This window comes from Rhododendron vialii, chromosome 3a (genome assembly GCF_030253575.1).
Source record: "Rhododendron vialii isolate Sample 1 chromosome 3a, ASM3025357v1".
Classification (NCBI taxonomy): domain Eukaryota; kingdom Viridiplantae; phylum Streptophyta; class Magnoliopsida; order Ericales; family Ericaceae; genus Rhododendron; species Rhododendron vialii.
Window position 1 is genome coordinate 35,757,908 of NC_080559.1, and position 21,025 is coordinate 35,778,932.

Sequence of the window (21,025 nt, forward strand, 5' to 3'; positions counted from 1 at the left end):
TTATATATGAGTATTTTCATACTTGAGAAGATAGAGTAATATTTTAAGTTTAAGTTGTAATAAGATAACCAAAAAGAAAATAACTTTTGTACTCCACTTTCTTATAAATATACACTCCACAATTTATCTATTTTTATTTATAGTTATACACATTCAATTTCCAAAGTGAACTGAAAGACAATTTGTTTAAAAAATTTATATGATTATTAAAAAAAAGGAGTATGAAAATTATTTATCAAAACAAAATAAGCTACAAATGAAAAGAAAATGGGTTCTGTGCAGTGTGATTTTCAATTGTAAAAGATTAATTTGCCCCGTCTAAAAGTGCATTCAATAATTTTTTTTTTCTTTTCCAAGCGACATCTACGAGGTTAGGAGTAAGTAAGTTAGGAATAGTTAGTAAATTCGTCTACAAGAGTCAAAAGGCTGCTCATAGCTCTGAAATACAAATGTATCTGACAGAGCTCAAATCTTGGCCTCCCACAAGAGAAGGACCAGGAAATACGATTGGCATTACCAAAAAAAAAAAAAAAATTACCATTGGGCTACAAGCCTCTTGGAATCTTTAAAGAATTTAGACAAGTGATTATTGAGTTGGAAATGCAATGTGTTGCGATTTGTCATAGTCCGGTCCTAGTTAACTCGTTTATTTGGGGAGTAATTTTATTCACGTTCACTTTCAGTGAGAATAACTTTACCGGTATTTGGTGAGAAAAGCTGCATGTTCTGTTGTGGTAGTCAAAATCGCTCATTGTATATGAATCACTACTTTAATTGGTTATTATGTGAAAATTCAATTCAATCAATTATCAGTAAGTACATAATTAAGAAATCGAAGTTTTATCTACTTTAGTTTTATTTTCGCCCAAGAATTTTCAAATTTTTGATTAATATTAATACTGATTTCGATTGGACTGAAAATTTTACGCGATCTTGTAAGAAATTAATGTGAAGAATTTGGGTAAAATTCTGGTTGCCTAAAACGGAGTTGGAACATGATGATTTCTCTCGTTTAGTGTAGCCCTCCCTGCACGCTTCCTCCTCCTTATATACTACTCTCCAGTAGTCTCCACACAGTAAAATCTCAAAGAGAAACACAAGAATAGCAAGAAGATTGTACGAATCTCGAATTTCCCCATTGGATGGGATTCGGTTCGAGTTTAGAAAAATGTGCGACGAAACCAAGTTCAGCGTCATGTGCAGCCTGTTCAACTGGATGCAGAGGAGCAAATCGTCGGCCAAGAAGCGCTCCAAGTTCCGAAAGTTCCTCGACAACTTCTGCAAACCGGGCGATTACTTCAACGCCATCAGGCTCATCCTCCCCTCCCTCGACCGCGAGCGCGGCTCCTACGGCCTCAAGGAGTCCGTCCTCGCCACCTGCCTCGTCGACGCCGTCGGCATGTCCCGGGACTCCCAAGACGCCCTACGCCTCTTCAATTGGCGCAAGGGCGGCGCACCCAAGGCCGGCTCTAACGCCGGCAATTTCGCCCTAGTTGCTGCCGAGGTCAGTCAGCTTTCCTTTCCTCTCCTCTCCTCTCCTCCATCGTCTAGCGAAAATCCTATTTTTTTTCAAAGTCATCCAAACAAGTGATAGGAATTTCCCTTCCTTTTCACTTCCCGCCCTTTCTGTATGTGCAAAGGGGCTTGGACTGTAGTAAGTAATGCGGGCTTGGACTGTAGTAAGTAATGCTGTAATGAAGGGGATTTGATTGTTTCTATTTGAAGGGAAGGAAAAAGCAAAGCGTAAAAGTAAAGAATGAAAGGCTAGCAGATGTTGATAACTTGATATTGGACTTCTTTTGGTAATAGAGTTCCATGTTGGTGATCAACAGGTGCTGCAAAGAAGGCAGGGTTGGGCTTCTGGCGGTCTAAACATTAAGGAACTAAATGAGATGCTTGATCGATTGGCTTCAAGTGAAAACAGGTAATCACTCCTAAATTAGTGTTGGTAGATATCCTATGAGACTTGGCTGTTGTTGAATGCTGCACCTTAAGCATCTCTTCAAGAAAGGTTTCTATCTATGCTGTTTTGTTTTGCACCCTTAAGTCAAGGACTTTTTATTTTTCTCCCTTATGGCTTGCCTTTTAAAATGTTACAACAGGGCGGAGAAGACTTCTGTTCTTTCTGATCTAATCAAGAAAACCAATGCACAAGAAATGAAGTGGATTGTAATGATAATTCTAAAAGGTTTTCCCTATGACCTGCATGATTTAATTCCTTTATAGTGTGTTCAAACAATATGCTTCTCCTTCTTGCCCTTCCCCTCTGTGCTCTCACCTCTCATGCCAACCCAGATCTCAAGTTGGGAGTTAGCGAGAAGAGCATCTTTCATGAATTCCATCCGGATGCTGAAGATTTGTTCAACGTTACGTGTGACTTAAAACTGGTTTGTGAAAAGTTACGGGATCGAAGTCAACGGCACAAACGTCAGGTTTGTTCGAGTTTCATTTTGAGTTTACTTCTTTGCTATGTTGAATCATACTGCCAGACAATTAGTATCTGGCGCTACCTTTTGATCATGTTTCCTCAGTCAATTATTGTAATACCTTGTAAATCTTGAAAGCATGTTTGCTCAGACCGTCAATGTGTAACACCTATAAACCCGTTTCCTCCGATTTGTTTGGTAATGTTTTGCAGTTACTTCTTGTTCTTGTGTTGCTTACTTAGTGTATACTGTAGAGTATCTTGTTGAGCTTTGACTTTTAATATTATGTAATCTGCTCTTATATTGAGTTGTTTTTTCCTCAACCAAGCTCTCTTGTCTTTCCTCTTTTCTTATCTTTCAGGTCTGTCTTCTTGTTCCAGTTCCAGGAGTTTTAATCAAAATGTGTACATTTTACTATGCCAAACTTATCTCTTTTGTAAATCCCAATTTGCCGTATTGGCTGTGCTTCCTAAATTTTACATATGCGAATACTAAGATTAGGAACTTACTAGGATCTTAATGCAGTGGTGTCTGGGCTTAAAAACCGTACTGCTTGATCTTTTGTACTTATCTAAAAGATGCTTTGGTTTTTTGTTCTTTGAAACTCTCCAATTTACCTTTTTGAACATTTAGCCATGATAGCCATTGGTATCATATGTATGCATTTTTAGGAGAACTACCATATGTGATTTTGCTTTTGTACTTGCCGCCAACTCATTCAAACCTTCGGTTTGGGTGCTCCGTAAAAATTTTCTTCAGTGTGTTTACCTTCTATACTTTGCATCTTAAGGATTGATATGATTCTAGAAGCAGTTATTTAGAGGATAGGGAAAACCAAAAAGAAGATTGGTTGAGGTTGTATGTGAAGACGTGAAGCTGATATTACGGAAATCAGAATGATGATCTTGTCCAGTGTTATCTATACATATTTTTTTTCCCTAGTACGTGGAATTGAATTAGCTAAATGACTGCGAATGCAAGTGGTGATGTAGAAGGAAAAAAGGTTTCCCCTACTCTTGATTAGCGATGCAATACTTTGCCATGTTGCTGTACTTCTGCAGAGATAATTTTTCTTCAAATACATTTGTACATGCATTCGTAAGTGGGGGAAACAACACATAGCATATGTGAATTCTTCAGCTATTAACACTGTTTGCATACTTTTCAGGACATAGAAGTTGGAAAGCCTGTGCGTCCCCAACTAGCTATGAGGGTTGGTAATGCAAACAATGCATGGAAGAAGGTTTGGACTTCACTACAGATTAATATAATATGACATTGTTCAAAACTTCAACCACGGTATTCCATAGATGGTGTCATTGCCTCATTGGAGCTTGACGAGAATAACTGCATTTCAAATATTTGTATTTCCATGGATTTTTTGCTCTTTCAAGGCTTATTAGTTTTTTCCCTTTGTCTTTTTGGAATCTGTGACATGTTGGATGTCCTCAGTGGTCTAGCTTCTTTAACCAGTTTTGGTTCATTATACATTTATACCTTTCCCCCTTCTTTCTAGCTTCACGGGAAGGAAGTTGTTGCAGAGTGCAAATTTGATGGTGACCGGATTCAAATCCATAAAAATGGACAGGAGATACACTTTTTCTCAAGGTGTTTGTTTGCCTGACTTACCGATAAGTTCCTTCTATTCGACATTTTTGCTTTTTTTGTCACGTTGTTTAAGTCCTCTAATTATATTATATGGTTATGATAATTCCATTTGTTAGTCATGATTTATCTTCGGGAAATGCTAAGTACAAAGAAAACGTACCCAGAAATTACCCCGAAAGGGCAAATCAATGTACTGATTCACTTTGAAGTGCATCTGTACCGTTGATTTGCCTTTTCGGGGTAATTTCCGGGTATATTTTCTTTGTACCTAGCACTTCCCTTTATCTTCTAGATATAACATCGTCTACAATCCAGATCCATGTTGCCAAATTGGTAATGCCATTTAAAAACAGAAGTTCTTTATATAAACCAAATATACTTTTTATCTTTATCAGCTGTTTCAACATTGATAATCCACCAAATATTTTTTTAATGCAATACACAAATTATGTCATTTATGCAGGAACTTTCTTGACCATCCTGAATATGAGCATTCAATGTCAGCCATCATCATACAAAGTATTATTGCTGACAGGTAATTGACAGCAGTTTCACACTTGACAGCCGTATGAGATTATTGCTACTAGTAGTTCTTAATTGTGGTGTCTTTTTATCTTATTTTCTTGTATGTTTGTCTAAATCTATTCCTGAATCTTGAATTGTAATAGCCTTCCGCGCATGCCTCCAATATTGTGACTGTGAGACTCTGACAGAGTGTTTGGGCTTCAATGCCAAGTAGTCTTATGGTGCATCCGTGCATAGCATCTACATTATGCGTCTCCATTATTTTAATTTTATATTCCTAAAACATTGCATTGGTGCGATGAGTGCATGATGAGCTGCCAATGGCTTATTGGGTAACCATTGAAAGTGAACCTACCAACATGGCAAAAAGCTTAATCTTGGCTTACTTTAGTAGAAGGTGGCGTTTCCTTGTTTTAAAAGCATGCTGTGACGTCTCGCGGATGTGGGAAGCAACAATCATCTTCACTTTGATACGCCATGTCCCTCGTTGCGCATGTGGTCCACGTAGCCTAGTAACGTCCCCGAGCTGGCTGATAAGAAGAACAAGTCATACATGACCACAGAGTCTGGAGCCTATGCTCCTATACTGCACCACTACGGAGCCCTGCATGGGGTTTCGGTCGGCTCTAATACCACTTGTAATGATGCATCACTTGCTTGTCCACTAACCTCTTATGGTGGACATGCTAACTTGGCCCAAAACTCAAGCTCAGGTTACTTTATTACCAGGTGGTGTTTTATTTGTTGTATATTATTATCCCCATATCCCGCTCTTGTGGGATGCGATAGCTATCCATCATGGGTTTAGTTTTGTGCATGAAAGTGTGTCTTTCTTCTTCATGCAAGCATCTATCTATGTACATGCACTTGTAAATTGAAATATACTTCCAGTTCCAGGCGATACACTATATATGTTTATGCCCTCACTTTGTTTGTTCTCCCTTTATTGCTTGGTGACTGGCTCCTGTCATAACGTGCTGTTCCTTGTGCACTTCGTCACTAGTTATTATTTTTTGGTACCACAAACGGCAAACGTATAGGGTTCTCCTTATGGCGCATTATTTGTTTAAAATCAGTTATGCTGTTGGGTACCAACATGTTTATGGTGTTTTAAATATTTTTCAGGTGTATACTTGATGGCGAGATGTTGGTTTGGGACACATCTATGAACCGTTTCGCTGAGTTCGGTTCTAATCAGGAAATAGGTTTTCTACTCTTTTCGGCTCATTTTCTTACATTGTCATAATCTTTTTCTTATTGTATTTGTGATGAAATTTTAAGGTCTTAATGGAGTTGTTATTTCTTGTTTCATAGCGAAGGTAGCAAAGGAAGGACTTGATAGTGACCGACAGGTTTGCTTTTCTGTGATGTCTGCTATGTTTTTTTTTTTTGTTTTTGTTTTTAGAACTGCTGATGGAAGTAAAGTAAATGCTTTCTTCTTATGCAGCTGTGCTGTATCCTTTGTCTGCAGTTTTTTGGGAAACAGAAGTGATGTCATTTAATTCAGTCTTCGGATGCTGAAAAAGGTTGTGCAACAAAAGTTCTTATTTTTCTGGAACTTGAATTTGCAAGAAGATTCACTTGGTTTTGCTTTACCTTACATGAATGGCTTAGATGTTGCTTTTGACATTCTCTATTTCGGAGACACCAGTGTTATTCATCAAAGCTTGAAAGAACGCCATGAACTTCTTCGTAAAGTTGTAAAGCCTGTAAAGGGTCGATTAGAAGTTTTGGTTCCCAATGGTGGTCTTAATGATCGTCGGCCTTCTGGTGAGTGTGCTGGTAGAGATTGACTTCATTTACTTACTTCTAAATGTCATTAGCATTTGAAATGTCTTGACACACACACACACACTTCATACATGTAAAGAGTCCGTGTAACTTTGTTTTGATACACTATTCTAGTTCAGTGCCTATCACTATCAGGTTGTTTTCGAATCCTAGCCAACCATGAGTCTGAATGCTGCTTTGTAGGCTAGTCAATCAACTCGATTGGTGTTGTTGCCAACTTGCCATGGGTTTAAGTAATCTTGTGGTTATTTTTCAGTTGTTGCATCTTGTTGGAATTTGTCCACATCGGTTAATTATCCCCGCCAAACTAGTATATTGGCAATTGGTATTGAGTTGGATGCTTTAACATGATATCAGAGCTAGGGCTTCGGTGAATTTATTCCCCCTTGTTTGTGCCATAAGTGCACCATTGTTTGTTGTGATTCATGTGGTATGGATCGTTTGTTTACCTCTTCATGTGCGAGTCGGGGGTCGCACGTGTGGGGGAGTGTTGGAGTTTGTCCCACATTGGTTAATATCTCCTCCAAACTAGTATATGAACCTAGGCGGCCTCTCCACTCGTTGCCAATTGGTATTGAGTTGGGTGCTTTAAGACATCTCTTGATAGTTGCAAGTAATTCATCACTTCGCTCTCTCTTTGCCTTTTATATTTTTTGGGGCGATTCTCCCTTTTTCTTTGAAAAAAATACCAACGTACTAGCTTATGGTAATGTTTGAATGAGAAGCAGAATATTGCACATGCTTTGCAGTTGACTTAACCAACGTTTTCTTTGTCGTTTTATAAGTCATAAGGATGACATCAAAATATTGTATATTTTACTGTTTTGGAAAGTAGTTTCTTTTAGGTTTGGGACTAGAAGCTAGAATCTAGTCTGCTTCTCAGAGCTCACTTAATCTACTCATCATGCAGGGGAGCCTTGTTGGTCACTTATTGCTAATAGCGTGGATGATATTGAGAGGTTTTTTAAAGAAACTATTGAAAACAGGTCAGTGAGTATTTTTGGTTGCCCATGTTTCTTTTTTCATCGTTAGAACTTTATTAAGACTGCGTGGGTTAGATATATCTGCCTGAATCTTATTTGGCCATTCCTGGCCTGCTGGGGTGTGAAAATAGTAAAATACTATGATATGATGTTCCCTTTCTTATCTAGTTAGTGATTAGTGATAGGTGAATCTGTACATGTCTTTGGGTCGCATAGAAACATCATTTTCTCCAAACTAACCCAACCAAGTTGAAATACGAAGTATTGGTTGTATCAGTGCAGCTCTTAATTGAGAAGCTTAGAGCCTGTTCATTAATAGGGTGAGGCACCTTAGTCCCCTACGTAATATACTGTACTTGGTATGGTTTTATTTTCACCCTGAAACCATCTGCACAATTATCGGCAGTTGATTAGAGTGATTGGCATGCTGTGAGTGTACAATGATGTTCTTTATGATGACTTGTGATTTTTGTAGTTGTGTTTGGGAATTGGGATAGCTTGTTTTTCTTATGTCCATTTAGAAACTTGAGTGACCCCTTTTTTGTTACCTCACTCGATTTTTATGCATGTGTAACATTTTATTTTTCCTTGTCAGAGATGAAGGTATTGTGGTAAAAGACCTTGGTTCCAAGTGGGAACCAAGTGACCGAAGTGGAAAGTGGTTAAAGTTGAAGCCTGATTACATTCGAGCTGGCTCTGATTTAGATGTTCTTATAATAGGTATTTTTTTGGTTTCTCTTTAACCTCTACGTAACTTGAAACATTGTTGGGCATTCTTTTTAGCTTATTTGACAGTTTCCTTGGTGTACTCATCATAGGAGGATACTACGGCTCCGGGCGTCGTGGAGGAGAGGTAAGCATTTTATCATTTTTCCCTTAAGCTATTGTTTTCTCTCCCAATATCATTGTTTCACTAAAATTGACCTGTTTTTTCTTTGTTTAAATGAAGGTGGCTCAGTTTTTGGTGGGCCTTGCAGAGCGTTCCGCCCCAGATATGTATCCCAAAAGGTAAGCAATTTTCAGGCATCAACTTTTTGAACGTCAGGGATTAGATGGGTTTTCTCTTATTGAAGCTTTATTCGAGAGGGGAAACCCACAGAAAAAGGACTTATTTCGCGTAAGATAGATTATACTTTCTTGGGGGAGATCATCAATCGACAAGCAGCTGCTGACCGACTTATTAAAGGAGATTTCCTGTACTTCTTTTCATGTGCTTTTTACTTGTTATGAGAAGACTTCATGTATCTTAAGATTCTTGTCGATTGGGATTTGGGACTGTTGTGTTGCTTCCATCTATTTTGGCATAAAGGCATTTGCTTGACCATGCACTGAGATGCATCGACATGAAAGTACATGTGAGTAACTTGCATTGGGTAAAAATCCTCATATATTGTTTGTTATGATTGCATACTGTAGATGTATTATGCATTGGGTTAAATACTAAGGACGTGGATCAGCTTTGGTTAATCCTGATAAGAGGGTGGGTTTTGGCTTCTGTAATTAGGGGGTGGGCATTTCTATTTCATTCCTCACCAAAACCTCGTCAATCTCTATCATGATGACTTTAAGAAGGCAGAGTTAACTCGATGTGTTTCATGATGCAATACCTTTGTTTGCATTACACTTGGAATATTCACCCTTTATATTTTGAAGAATCGAAATCTTAGAGTGATTCTGACTGCATCATTGGTTGCAGATTCATCTCTTTTTGCAGAGTGGGCACTGGACTTTCTGATGAAGAGCTTGATGCTGTAGTAACAAAATTAAAGCCATATTACAGGTACAATTTTGGTAAATGGCTATAGAAATTAGTAATTCGCTGCGATTCTCTGACACAATGTCTTATGAGCTGCATTAAGAAGGCCATGTAAAGTTGTAAACAAAAAAGACTGCTCCATGATTTTTAAAGGGGCCGCAATCATTGTGTAACACTGTTAGGCAACATTAGGTTGCTCTCGCTACCCTTTTTGGCCGCTGTAGTGGTGAAACTGAATTTCACATGTGTAACCACCATAATCTAAAAGTAATGCCGTTATATAACGCTGGCAATCAATATATCTTCATATTTTCCCTCGTATTTTGTGTTAATTGAATCCTCCTTGTATTTGTAGCATATAAGTTGTGTCTGCTACTGATATATCTTGAAGGTACTTGCCATATTAGTTTGTTCAGTTTGTTATATTTTACACATGCATCTCCGAAATTTGAAACACAGCACTGTAGCCTGTAAGGGAAACAATGCTATTGTACGATATAGTGATATACATGTATCTGATAGATAAATAAGCATATTACAAAATCATGTCAAATGAAATAATTGATAGGAATATGTAATTGCATTTTGGAACTATAGATCGTGTCTATTGAAGATTGGTCAATGTGGTGGCTAGGACTTAGGAGTAATATGGTTATAGTAGATGATAGCACTAAGGGTAGGGGTAGACCAAAATTGAATTTAGAGGCGATACTTCGGAGGGATCTAAGTTTTTTGGATATCACAGAACACTATGACTTTACAAAGTTCAATGGAAAAAACGGATTCATAGAGTGGACCCAATTGATTGAGATTAAGGCTCGGGTTGACTTGGTTTGGTGTGCTTTGAATCATGCTTAAATTACACAACTCACTAAAACCCATTTTACGCCCCAACAAATGTGATATAAAAATAGAACCTTCTGTTGTGCTAAAGAAAATAAAAATTCATGGCCTTGGTTCTCTTCCCACATTATGGTAATGGCTATTATGCTCTGAAAGCGCATCAGCACTGCTGTCATTGTTGACTGCAACCGCTTTTTGGTCTCATGGACAACTCTTTCAGTATGTCCCTTTCCCACACATTGTGGTTTCTTTTTGAGGTCAGGTTGTGAATTTTCTGACCCCTTCAGTTTGGCACAATAAGCTATCAATGTCATATTGGCCTGGTATAAATATCTGGGAGAGGTAATATTTTGTGTGCCAAAAAGCTGTCTTATGGAGAAAGTCAAATGAACAGTGGAAATTTTCCTCAGAAGTTTTACATTCCTAGTTAATGGCAACATTAACATGCATAAATGAATGTGTGCAATTGGTTTTGCAGGAAAAATGAATACCCGAAGAAGGCTTCGCCAAGCTTTTATCAGGTTACAAATAACTCCAAAGAGAGACCTGATGTTTGGATTGAAAGCCCTGAAAAGTTAGCATCTGTTTCGTCTTTGAATTAGGGGAAATTGCTTTCATACTATAGATCATGTTGTTCACATTTTCCTCTCCTGTTATCTGCAGATCAATCATACTTTCTATTACCAGTGATATTCGAACCATAAGGTCTGAGGTATGGCCCTAGAAGATGAGATTTGATTCGTATGTGTCAACTTATTAGTCGTGAGAATCATATGACTTGATTCTTCTATATTACATTTCACCGCCTTTCCCAGGTATTTGCTGCGCCATACAGCTTGAGGTTCCCACGTATTGACAGAGTCAGATACGACAAGCCTTGGCATGAATGTCTTGATGTGCAATGTAAGCCAACAATCTGTTCAAATGATTCTCTACACAACTTCTGGGTTAGGTTCACTTTATTTTTGCAATGGCAGCTTTTGTAGAATTGGTACATTCAAGCAATGGTACCACACAGAGGGATGCAGATTACGGGGTCGTGCAGGTTGACAAACCGAAACGCATGAAATTGTCAAGAAAAGGGGAGAAAAAGATTGTTTCTGTTGTTCCTTCTCATTTTGTTCAGACTGATATTTCCACAATAAAGGGGGAGACGTTGATATTTTCGAGCATGATGCTTTGTATCCATATTAATTCGTTGTTCCTTTCTTTCCAAACTAATTGTTACTTGTTAGAGAACATAAACTATCTAAGTTACATATCAGACTGATTCTTTTCTGTCTTCTTATGGTACCAAAAAGCTCCCAGTGGTTCGTCAGTTGGTCACTCTGTAATTGCTGGCAACTTCAAAGGCTATTCTGTCTAAATAAGTTTTACACATTGAGAGTTTTATGACCATTTTGTGCTGTACTGCTCATACTTCCTTGACATCAATAGACTTTGTCAACATTGGTCCAACACATTCCCTGGATTCCTTGCACAAAATGGTGGCTGAGAATGGGGGAGCTTTTTCCATGAATCTGAATAGCTCAGTTACTCACTGTATTGCAGCCGAAAGTAAAGGTCTCTCTCTCTCTCTCTCTCTCTCTCTCTCTCTCTCTCTCTCTCTCTCTCTCTCGTGTGTGTGTGCGCGCGCGCACTTGTACATGCAGACCCATTTGCATGATTTTCTGAGTTTTCTTCCACAAAGCTTATATAGAAATATATTTGCAGGTATGAAATTTCAGGCAGCAAAGCGTCATGGTGATATTATTCATTACTCTTGGCTCTTTGATTGCTGTTCACAGAAGAAGCTTCTCCCTTTGCAGCCAAAGTTAGTATTTCATCGTCCGGCCTAAAGAATTATATCCTTTCACTGGTGTATTTTGCACCTTTATATATGATGGTTTTCACTGCATACTTTTCTTGCAGGTACTTCCTCTTCCTTTCGGATTCTTCAAGAAAAAAGTTACAAGAAGAAATTGATGGGTTCTCTGATCCTTACTACTGGGATCTTGACATTAAAGATATCAAACAGGTAGACATAGGGATCTGGCCACCTCTATCTTCGCTTATGTGACATGTTAATATACACAGTACAGCTTCTTATGAAAACCATTGGAGGAGATTAATGAATGTGCAGAAGTCTGGAAATTTTAGTAATGATATCCCTGTTGTATAATGAGTAATGGATATCTCTTTAACAAGTTTCTAACTATTTCTCTTCTGGTTTTTCCCCTTCACTGTGAAATTCGTTTCTTTTTAGCTGTTAAGCAACATAAATAGGTCCGAAGATTCCAAAACCGTTGAACATTATAAGAGGAAATTTTGTCCAAAGGCTAGATGGTATTGTTTTCATGGTTGCTGCATCTACTTCCACACTTCAGTGCAGGCGTTGTAAGATTTCTTATTGTTTTGTTAACCTTTCTTAGGAATGGGCCTGATTTACCTCGTGGTAAGGGTCTGATGACTCTGATCTGTATGCTTTATGAATTGACTTTTTTGTGTATTGAATTGAAGGAATTCGGATACAAAATTGTTGACTGAACTTGCATTGAGAAGGATGAAGCTTGAAGTGTCCAATGGTGGTGGCCAAGTCAGCAATAGTCTTTCTCGGGCTACGCATTTAGTTGTCATAGCACCATTGGGATTGATTGTGGATTTTGATGAAGTGTTGAAAAGGTAAGCTACAAATGGTGATATGATGAAATTAAGATGGTAACCAATTTGAAAAGTTGCTGCTAGTAGGCTATTACCCAAAACCTCTGGCAAAACTCGTACCATCCAGTAACTCTGTGAAGGATTCAAGATTTCTTTAGGGAAATGCTGCTCCTCTTCCAGCTTCCTAAGTTAATGGAGTGATTGCTTGGTCTGTTGCGGCTCCTCTTCCAGCTCCCAAGTTATTTAGCTTTTTTGTGTGTTCCCCCTCCGGCCTCTTTCTATGTAAAGTAGGAAGTTAGTCTAACAACAGACTTATTCTTTCCCTCCCTTATTGTACACAGTTATTCAATAGAGGAGGCACGTCTTTTACTTACCTTCTAAACTTACAAGGGATTTATTCTTTCCCTTGGCTTGTTGATCACAGTTATTCATCAGAGGAAGCACGGCTTTTACATAGGAGAAGCTTGCATGTTGTTTGGTCTCAATGGTTAGAAGACTGTTTGGATAAGGAAGAGAAAGTGCAAGAGGAGACATATAGCTTGAAGCCCACTGGCTTGGAAGAGTCGAACTCTGGAGAGTGGTAATATGAGCGTGCTTTTATTTTACTGCTATTATGCACTTGCATGCATGCTTTGAGAGATTATTTCCGCTGGATATATTGGCCAAGGAACTTTTTATGAATCCTCTATATTCGTTAACGTTTAGTGAATTCAAGTTCTTTTAACTGTCAATGTTACCACTGGTATCAGGAAAGTATTTTGGGAGTGTTAAAGCATCCAACTCAACCAATTGACGATGAGTGGAGAGGTTGCCCAAACTTATATAGTAGTTTTGGAGGTTATAATTAATCAATGTGGGACAATTTCTTACAGGGACGATGGCTGAGCTTTTATCTCTCGTTATACTACCAACAAAGCAGTTAGGAGCCTTGGTTAGGGCTTGGTCCCTGTGTTAAGTACTGCATTGTAGGTTAATGGGAGGAGACAAGGAGTTGAGTGCATATTCGTTGGACATGAGAGCATAGTAAAGCATGTGGATTCTTCATAATCGAGCCTAAGGATTCTATACAAATAAATACTGTGTTTGAATCTAGAGATGCAGTATTCTTTGAGAACAAGTTCTCATCGATATAAAAGTAAATAGTTTAAGTGAACCATTCCATTTCTTTTAGTCAGTCCAGTTGTCTTTTGAAATATGTCAACGGTAGTCTCATCCATCCCCCTTGCCTTGGGTTAATAGAGTATGATGTATTGTATCTCCACAGAATCAGAAGGATAATAAAATAAAACAAAAAATTGGTCTTAGGTCTATTATGTGAATTTCATAAGCCCACAAGTCCACTAACCTAAACCCTAGGGTACCCATGAAAGTGCCTAAACCACTAAAACCCTAACTTAGCAAAGCCTTTTTCCTCCCTTCACCATTTTAGAGCGTAATTTTGTGAGTGGTGTCGCTGAACATGTTAGTAGGATGATCTGCAACCTTAACTTTTAATTTTCCGTAAATTCATATTTTGTACGGTGAATTTCCTTGTTCTACACTTAACTTATACAAGGTGTGGTCCAAACTCCAAAGGTGTTAGGTGTCCCCATTGAGGCTTTATCTGTTTTCTGTTTTGTAGGCAAGACTCACTTGTGCCCCAAATAAGGGTTCAAATCATTCAAAAGTCCGTGACATAGGAATGTAGGGCTGTATCATACTCAAATCCTTCTAATACCTGCAATATACATCAAGGCTGCACATAAAACCTTAAAAGACTGTTTAGAATGATGATAGTGCAGTAGGTGAAAATTCCATATAGCAGTTGAATCTTTTATGCGTGTACAAATTTCAAGGCTTGCGTCTTAGCTTAATTTCTGTGTGGGAAAACTTGTTTTAGTCAAATGTTAATATGTAACACCTATTCTCGGTTTTTTGTTTTTTTTAGGAAAGATGACCTTAGTCTAGATGAATTGTCAAATATTGGCGCTGTAGAACGGCCGAATACATCATCTTCTCCCGCCAACGATGGAGGACATAGCAAAGGCAAAGCTGCTTTAGATGAACCAAGACTTTTGACCTCTCCCAAGAATATTGGAAAAAGGAAAAGAGGAAGGCCCCTTGGCACGTGTGTAAATAAAGGGCAAAAGGGTGTCCTTCAACCTCGCAGAACACAGTCACGACTTGGAAGCAAGTCTGCTAAAATACATGAAATTGAACCAGATGTAACTTCTTCCGAGGAGAATGCCGTTACGGAAGAGTCTGAAATGGAACTTGGAATTCAGGAAAGTAAACATGAAGTGATAGTAGAAGATTCTGATTCACCAAATAGAGGAAAGGCTGTTAAACCAGAAGAGGTTGGAGAAGATACAATACTAGGAGAGTGGTTCAACAATTCTCATGGAATCAAATCGGGAAGTGGGAATAGTGCCCAGGAAAATGAGAAGCTAGAAGTCCTGGTCGATCCTGTTCAGTCCATGCTTCTAGACATGATTCCGAGCCTTAAGACGAAGAAAGTAGAGAGTATAGATCCTGTTGTAGAAGATAAGAAGCCACCCGAGGATACTGATGATAATGCAGAGCCGGTGAAGAAAAAGAAGAGAGTCAGCTATAAGGACGTTGCCATGGAGCTGCTCAGGGATTTGTAGAATGTCACAGGTAAAGCCTCTTCAACCTCATTGTATCTGTGATTACTTGCATATATAACCATGTCCAGTGATATGTCCATTGCAGTTGGAACATGGCTAGTGATATATTGCTTGAATTTCTTATTGTCACTTATTAATGTATCCTACCACTCTTCTTTACCATGGAAATGAAAGCATTTGTAATATCATGTACTTGCGATGCACTTCAGGTGTTGATTGTTCAGCTCATACTCATGGAAACTATACGTTAGTGCTTTCAAAAGTTCTACCGTGCTGCTTTGTGAAGGCATTTCTGTGGAAAACCTAAACTTTTTGCGTGATTGGAAGATACTTATGCAATTAATGATCCCCAGAGTTACGAGCGTTTTCATACATGCATGCATACGTACGTACATATACAGATATAGGTATCTATTTATATGTATATATAATGGTAAATGCATTCTGACATGAGCATTGTAAAATGATTTTGAGTTGAAGAACGAACATGGAGTTCGATAAGGTTCTGTTTGGAATCCTAACTACTGAGAATTCAGCATATTGGCAGTATGTTTGTGCTAATACTCGTAGTTATGGTTTAGATGTCGTCTGTTTGTCCAGTTTATGTCTCGAGTTTGGAGTTTTGTAGTGCCACATGTAGCCAAACGCATCCTTATCTTGTATAGTACCTACTTTTGTCCGGGAGGCAGAAAGAGAATGCTGCTTTTGAGTTTCACGGTCAAAACTTGGTATATTTATCGAAGAGAATGATATCTTTCGCAGTATGCGTCACTAGGAAGGATATGGCTGGTGAACGAATTGAGTTACTCGAGTTCGAACCCGTGTGCATTTGTTAAAAGTTCGTTCAAGATCAGTTTGCTACATAAAGAAACAAAGCTTGAATTGGTTTTTTGAAGATAGTTTAGATTTCAAACCAAGGTTGAAAAACCTTTCACTCGGCTCGTTCGGCTTATTATGTATAACAAATCCGAGCTACTCCAGAGTGGCTTGTGTTCGGCTCGATTAAAGCTTGTTTGAAATTGGTTCATCTCATAAATACCCTAAGCTTTAACATATTTTGAAACTCCTCAAGGTTTTGAACCACACTTGAACAACTAATTGCTCGGCTCGTCTGGCTTGTTTATCACCCCTACTGAAGGATGAAGGTAGCATAATTATTGCCATTTTTGAAATGGATATGGGGAGAAACTTATCTATCTATCAATATCCTATGCAAATGTGTGTGAGTCTTCTAAGCCTCCAAACTTCCAATCCTTAATTCTCAGATGTGGGGGAGGGTGCGAATATGGAGGAAAAATTATTTTGTCCCTGAGATATCGTCACATGGTGCTCTAAATTCATTTTTCACCACGCTTCTTATGGTACATAGAATGAGACCAATGCTAACGTGTATTGAACACGGGGCCGAAACAAACATCAATGTTATTGTTTTGTTCCGTGCATCGAACGGGCACAAACACTAGTAAATGTAAAAACGAAAGTGGTGTGGTAACCTAGCTTGTCTTTTTGATCTTCAAAATGTGGGCATTCTGTGATTCAAGCACAGGTTTAAGAGTATTCTGGTAATTTCTCATGTGAGGTATGTGTAGTTGAATGTTTAGTTTTCTTATTAAAAGGAAAACATTTTATTCATGGCTTAAAATTTTCCTCATGAGAGAAACCGTCGACTTTTTATCTCACATAAATGAAAAAGGAGAGAAGGGGTAACAAAATACAAGATGAACTACTCTCAAGGCACAATTCATTTCATTTCACTGGATGGAACATCATAGAGTGGAGTTGATGGAACTCTCTGTTTCATGTGATCAGAAGCTCACAGGGCTTTCTGGATCATTGAGAGATGCCATGGCACTTTCAATCTTTATCTTCAAGAGTTCTCTTTCCTCCTCATCAGCCTGAAAATAGGATTCAAACACATATATAGTAAAAAAAAAACATTGGAATTAATGAAGCGATGACCTTGAGAATTGGGAGTTAGTTAACCTGTCAAATGTATGTTCATATAACGCTAGTATTAGTTTAACAAGTGACTTTTGTTTTTAGGAAAGTAATTTAACAAAAAACTCCATTGGGTGGATATAACACTGTTCAATTTAGGTTTTGAGAGAGATTTTTAAGAGTAATGAGTAGAGAGAGATAAATAGATAGAGAAAATTTATTAAAAATCATGCGCAAAAATTTTGAGTCTCTTAAACGAATAAGCCCATACGTAAACTCTGGTGTTTATAATTAAATAAAGTGGAAAGAAAACTACACTCCGGTATTTGGGGTTGGGGTGACGCCTCCTTTCCTCCCTTTAGCTGGATTCTCGCCATTGAAGAACTCTAATCATTGAATAAAAACAAAACTAAAAAAATGCAACGATGTGTACACTTTTATTATAGTAGTCCATCATCACATAGACCCCACAAACAACCCCTTTAATACTCTAGTAACTTTTCCTATGCATGATAAAACAATAATTCAAGAACAAGTCTCAACCGCCTGATTACTATATTAATTCTCAAATTAGCAGATCTTTTCTTTGTGTGTCGTAAGTATCTGATTCTTGATACAGATGGATATAAAAAATACCATACTCCCAATTATGCAATATGTATCCGATACTAGATACTAGTTACGGAACAGAGGAGAGTAGACCAAATAGTAGGTTCCACCACTAGTTGTAGTTGTGTATGTGCGATTGAAACAGTGCGATTTGTAACGGCTTCCAATACATTTGTATTCGCAGTTGCATTTTAAAGTTGTGTCTGTAGCCTTGTCCTTTTAAGATATATAAATTACTCATTAAATTATTTTAGACTCTTCTCTTTTCTTTATAAAAGTAAAATAAGAAGTTATGTAGACATGCTCATTTTTAGCGTTAGTGACGAGTTTTACCCCCTAATAAAAGTACCTCGTATTCCGGTGTCGTCATTCGTTCAAAATAAAGAAAGCAAAAGACAACACTAATAACATATGATAAAAGCAGCAGCTGGAAATGATTCTTGAGAGAGAGAGAGAGAGAGAGAGAGAGTTTGGGATTGGGAGGTCTCACTGACCTGGACGAAAACAGTTTTCAAAAGCCTGCCGGAGAAAGCAGTGATGTTGGCAGTAATGATTTTGAGCTTCAAAGACTCAAAAGCCTCACAAAGCTTAACCATCGTATCCCTTCTTTTGCAACACGTCACGCTTACCACCACTGTCTTCTCACCCATGTATGATACCCTCAACTGTTTCACCATTCATTCATTACCCCCACCAAATCAATTCATAATTCCACTATAATTAATTAATTAATAATTAACCAATCCAATTACTACTACTAGTACAGTAATTAATTAATCCTAATTTTTAGTGGGGGAGAGATAGAGAGAGACCGAGACCACCCACCTCCAGATCTTCAACAGGAGATGATGCCCTTGACCCTCTGGAATCGAAGCTCTGATGATCGGTTGTTCTCTTCTTCTTCGATCTCAACAACCCCGGCATCTCTTCTTCTAAATCATAAACAGAAGAGTTTTTCTTCTTCATTTTTCCGGATTCAAGATCCACTATCTCTGCTTGGATTCTCCTCTCTTGATCCTGCAATTCTTGTATGTAATCTATCGCGTCTTTGATTATTGACGCCTTGTCCATCTAAAACCCAAACCCAAGCACACATCATTAATCAAAATTCATTCACTGCCAACAAAATCATACATAACCAAAACATAATTTGGTAATCAATTAGGTACTGTAATGAAAACATATATACAGTAGAAAACTATGGGGGGGGAAACTGGAAAGAAACATATATACTCTGTGCGTACGTATCAAAATCTGAGTTTTCTATCTACTGAAATACTACTCCTATTTTCTTAATTTGATCGAGGAAACAAAATATGACACTGAATTTTCAATCTTTCTAAACACGGCGGTGACAATTGCTCCCACATGTATAATTGGAAGAGGGGCAATAATTGACGGGGAGTTTACTAGTATTTTTTTTGTTTTTGTTTTTGTTTTTTTCCTTAATGAGAAGCTTATTGCTTTATTAAAAAAAGAAAGGTTGGTTGGTTGGTTGTGGGTGTCACCTTGCTGATGTTTGGGACCACTGATCTGAGTGCAAAGAGCCTCTCGTTGAGTTTCTTTCTCCTGTTCCTCTCAGACACAATGTTCTTTGAGGCCGCCGACGATTGAGCTCCGTCCGGCGAACTCGAGTCGTAGTACCCGGAAAAAGCCTCGTCCAATCCCCAGCTGTATGTATATATGTAATTATTTTGGAAGGAATATATCATCAGTCAAGTTGATGTTTTGAATTGATAGGAAATTCAGTTACCAATCGAAGCTACATTTTTTAGTACAGAAGACAGTAGTAGTATCAAATTTTGTTGTGGGTTGAAATTGTTTGTACCTGTCAAATTCTTCTGTTTGGAGGAACATATTGGTTTCCCAGTAGTGCTTGTATTCATCACCAATGTTTTCCATGGTGTCTCTAGCTAAGAGAGAGAGAGAGAGAAGAGAGAGTTGAGATTAAGAAACAATATTGGGTGATGCTTTTCTTGGATGTGTGACTTCTCTCTCTCTCTCTCTCTGGAAATCGGGGGCTTTATAGGCAAATCGGGATGGTGAAATAGTGTAGTAGTAGTTAAATAGTAATGGAGGGGGATTTGGCCCGTTCGGACAAATAAGTCACAGTAATTTATTTTTTATTCTTATTTAATTTTTTTTGTATAATTTGGCTTATTGTCATTTTTTTTTGGAGATTATTGCATCATCATGACAAGAGGAATCTAAAAAGTTAAAATTTTTGACCGAAATCTAATTTTTTTTTAATAAAGACAAAAAAATTGACTTATTGATTTTTTTTCGTCTTTATTCAAAAAAAATTGGATTTCGGTCAAAAAAAATTACTTTTTAGATTCCTCTTGTCGTGAGGATGCAATAATTCCAAAAAAAATAACAATAAGCCAAGTGATACGAAAAAAATTTGAATAAGAACAAAAAATAAGTCAAAATGACTTATTTGTCCAAACACCCCTCAATTGCGAAAATACTGTAATAATAATGAGAGAGAGAGAGAGAGAAGGGATTATAGACCCACGTGGGATGGAGGTATTAGTTGGAGTAATATACTAGTACTACTACTCCATTTGGGTGCTGCCTCGTTAGATTAGATAAAAAGAAACAAAGGGATCTTGACCGTATGTTGCAGAGTGGTCTGTGGTCTATGATGCCGCGTAAAAGCGACATGTCTCCATTCTCCACCCCGAGATAGCCAGCCGTTCGCATCAGCTTATGCATTCCTTCCATATACACCGTCCATCGGTGAGAGATCCATTTAAAGTCAAGACTGATTTTCATATAAATTGACCTATTGACGGCGCCTGTAAAATTTCAAATTTTTTTTTTTTCCACGGCGATATACATTAGCGGGATTTAGTGGAGGTGTTAGAGTTAGCACGGAGAGACCAGAAACTATCCATAGTCCTGGTCCCCTAAAGAGCCTGTCCTCTGTGGGGCTGGAACCTAAGACCTTCCACAAAGGGAAGGCAATGACTGACCAACTACACTAAGCAGTGATTGTCTGTAAAATTTCAAACTTGAGACTTAAAAAAAACAAACTAATAAAGTTGCAAGCCTTACCCTCACACCGAACACTGAGGGTTTTTTCTAACAAGTTAACGAATGGAATTTGACAATTATTTATGCACTACATGATTTTGATAGCTGTTTAAAGTAACATAGTTAATAAATACAATTTTGCGAACAATAATTATGTACTTTCCAAATTATACGAACTGAATTAGTACTATTGAGAAAATGAAAATTGGATGGGGCCTTGCCATGGAATCCAAGGGTGAT

At 38.0% G+C, this 21,025-nt stretch overlaps 2 protein-coding genes across 3 annotated transcripts; one reads left to right on the top strand and one right to left on the bottom strand.

The window, feature by feature from the left end:
* Positions 1 to 1,073: 1,073 nt before the first annotated feature.
* LOC131320923 (DNA ligase 4-like) lies at positions 1,074 to 15,784 on the top strand. 2 transcript variants are annotated; one of them, XM_058351840.1, is made up of 28 exons: positions 1,074 to 1,504; positions 1,833 to 1,924; positions 2,103 to 2,188; positions 2,296 to 2,432; positions 3,595 to 3,669; positions 3,943 to 4,034; positions 4,498 to 4,569; positions 5,685 to 5,764; positions 5,874 to 5,911; positions 6,007 to 6,013; positions 6,174 to 6,329; positions 7,261 to 7,336; positions 7,929 to 8,053; positions 8,152 to 8,186; positions 8,283 to 8,341; positions 9,030 to 9,113; positions 10,411 to 10,506; positions 10,596 to 10,644; positions 10,748 to 10,835; positions 10,910 to 11,113; positions 11,370 to 11,495; positions 11,646 to 11,745; positions 11,844 to 11,949; positions 12,178 to 12,308; positions 12,432 to 12,593; positions 12,997 to 13,152; positions 14,500 to 15,209; positions 15,409 to 15,784. In XM_058351840.1, the coding sequence occupies exons 1-27, from the start codon at positions 1,169 to 1,171 to the stop codon at positions 15,197 to 15,199; spliced, it is 3,468 nt and encodes a 1,155-aa protein (XP_058207823.1). In that variant the 5' UTR covers positions 1,074 to 1,168; the 3' UTR covers positions 15,200 to 15,209; positions 15,409 to 15,784. The 2 variants fall into 2 exon arrangements, with proteins under 2 accessions (XP_058207823.1, XP_058207822.1); XM_058351839.1 differs by lacking the exon at positions 15,409 to 15,784 and having other exon boundaries at positions 14,500 to 15,402.
* A 1,016-nt stretch (positions 15,785 to 16,800) lies between these two features.
* Positions 16,801 to 19,782, bottom strand: LOC131320924 (transcription factor bHLH35-like). Its single transcript, XM_058351841.1, has 5 exons — positions 19,575 to 19,782; positions 19,255 to 19,417; positions 18,572 to 18,817; positions 18,241 to 18,411; positions 16,801 to 17,094 (listed from the first exon to the last, which is right to left on the bottom strand). The coding sequence occupies exons 1-5, from the start codon at positions 19,646 to 19,648 to the stop codon at positions 17,005 to 17,007; spliced, it is 744 nt and encodes a 247-aa protein (XP_058207824.1). The 5' UTR covers positions 19,649 to 19,782; the 3' UTR covers positions 16,801 to 17,004.
* Between the last annotated feature and the right edge of the window lie 1,243 nt (positions 19,783 to 21,025).

Excerpts from the sequence above, each read along its gene's own strand:
- LOC131320923 (XM_058351840.1), top strand. The coding sequence starts at position 1,169 with ATGTGCGACGAAACCAAGTTCAGCGTCATGTGCAGCCTGTTCAACTGG. Across the intron at positions 8,187-8,282 it reads CCGGGCGTCGTGGAGGAGAG|GTGGCTCAGTTTTTGGTGGG; the intron begins GTAAGCATTTTA and ends GTTTAAATGAAG. Across the intron at positions 12,594-12,996 it reads TTTGATGAAGTGTTGAAAAG|TTATTCATCAGAGGAAGCAC; the intron begins GTAAGCTACAAA and ends TGTTGATCACAG.
- LOC131320924 (XM_058351841.1), bottom strand. The coding sequence starts at position 19,648 with ATGGAAAACATTGGTGATGAATACAAGCACTACTGGGAAACCAATATG. Across the intron at positions 18,412-18,571 it reads CTCCTGTTGAAGATCTGGAG|TTGAGGGTATCATACATGGG; the intron begins GTGGGTGGTCTC and ends ATGGTGAAACAG. Across the intron at positions 17,095-18,240 it reads TGAAAACTGTTTTCGTCCAG|GCTGATGAGGAGGAAAGAGA; the intron begins GTCAGTGAGACC and ends TCCTATTTTCAG.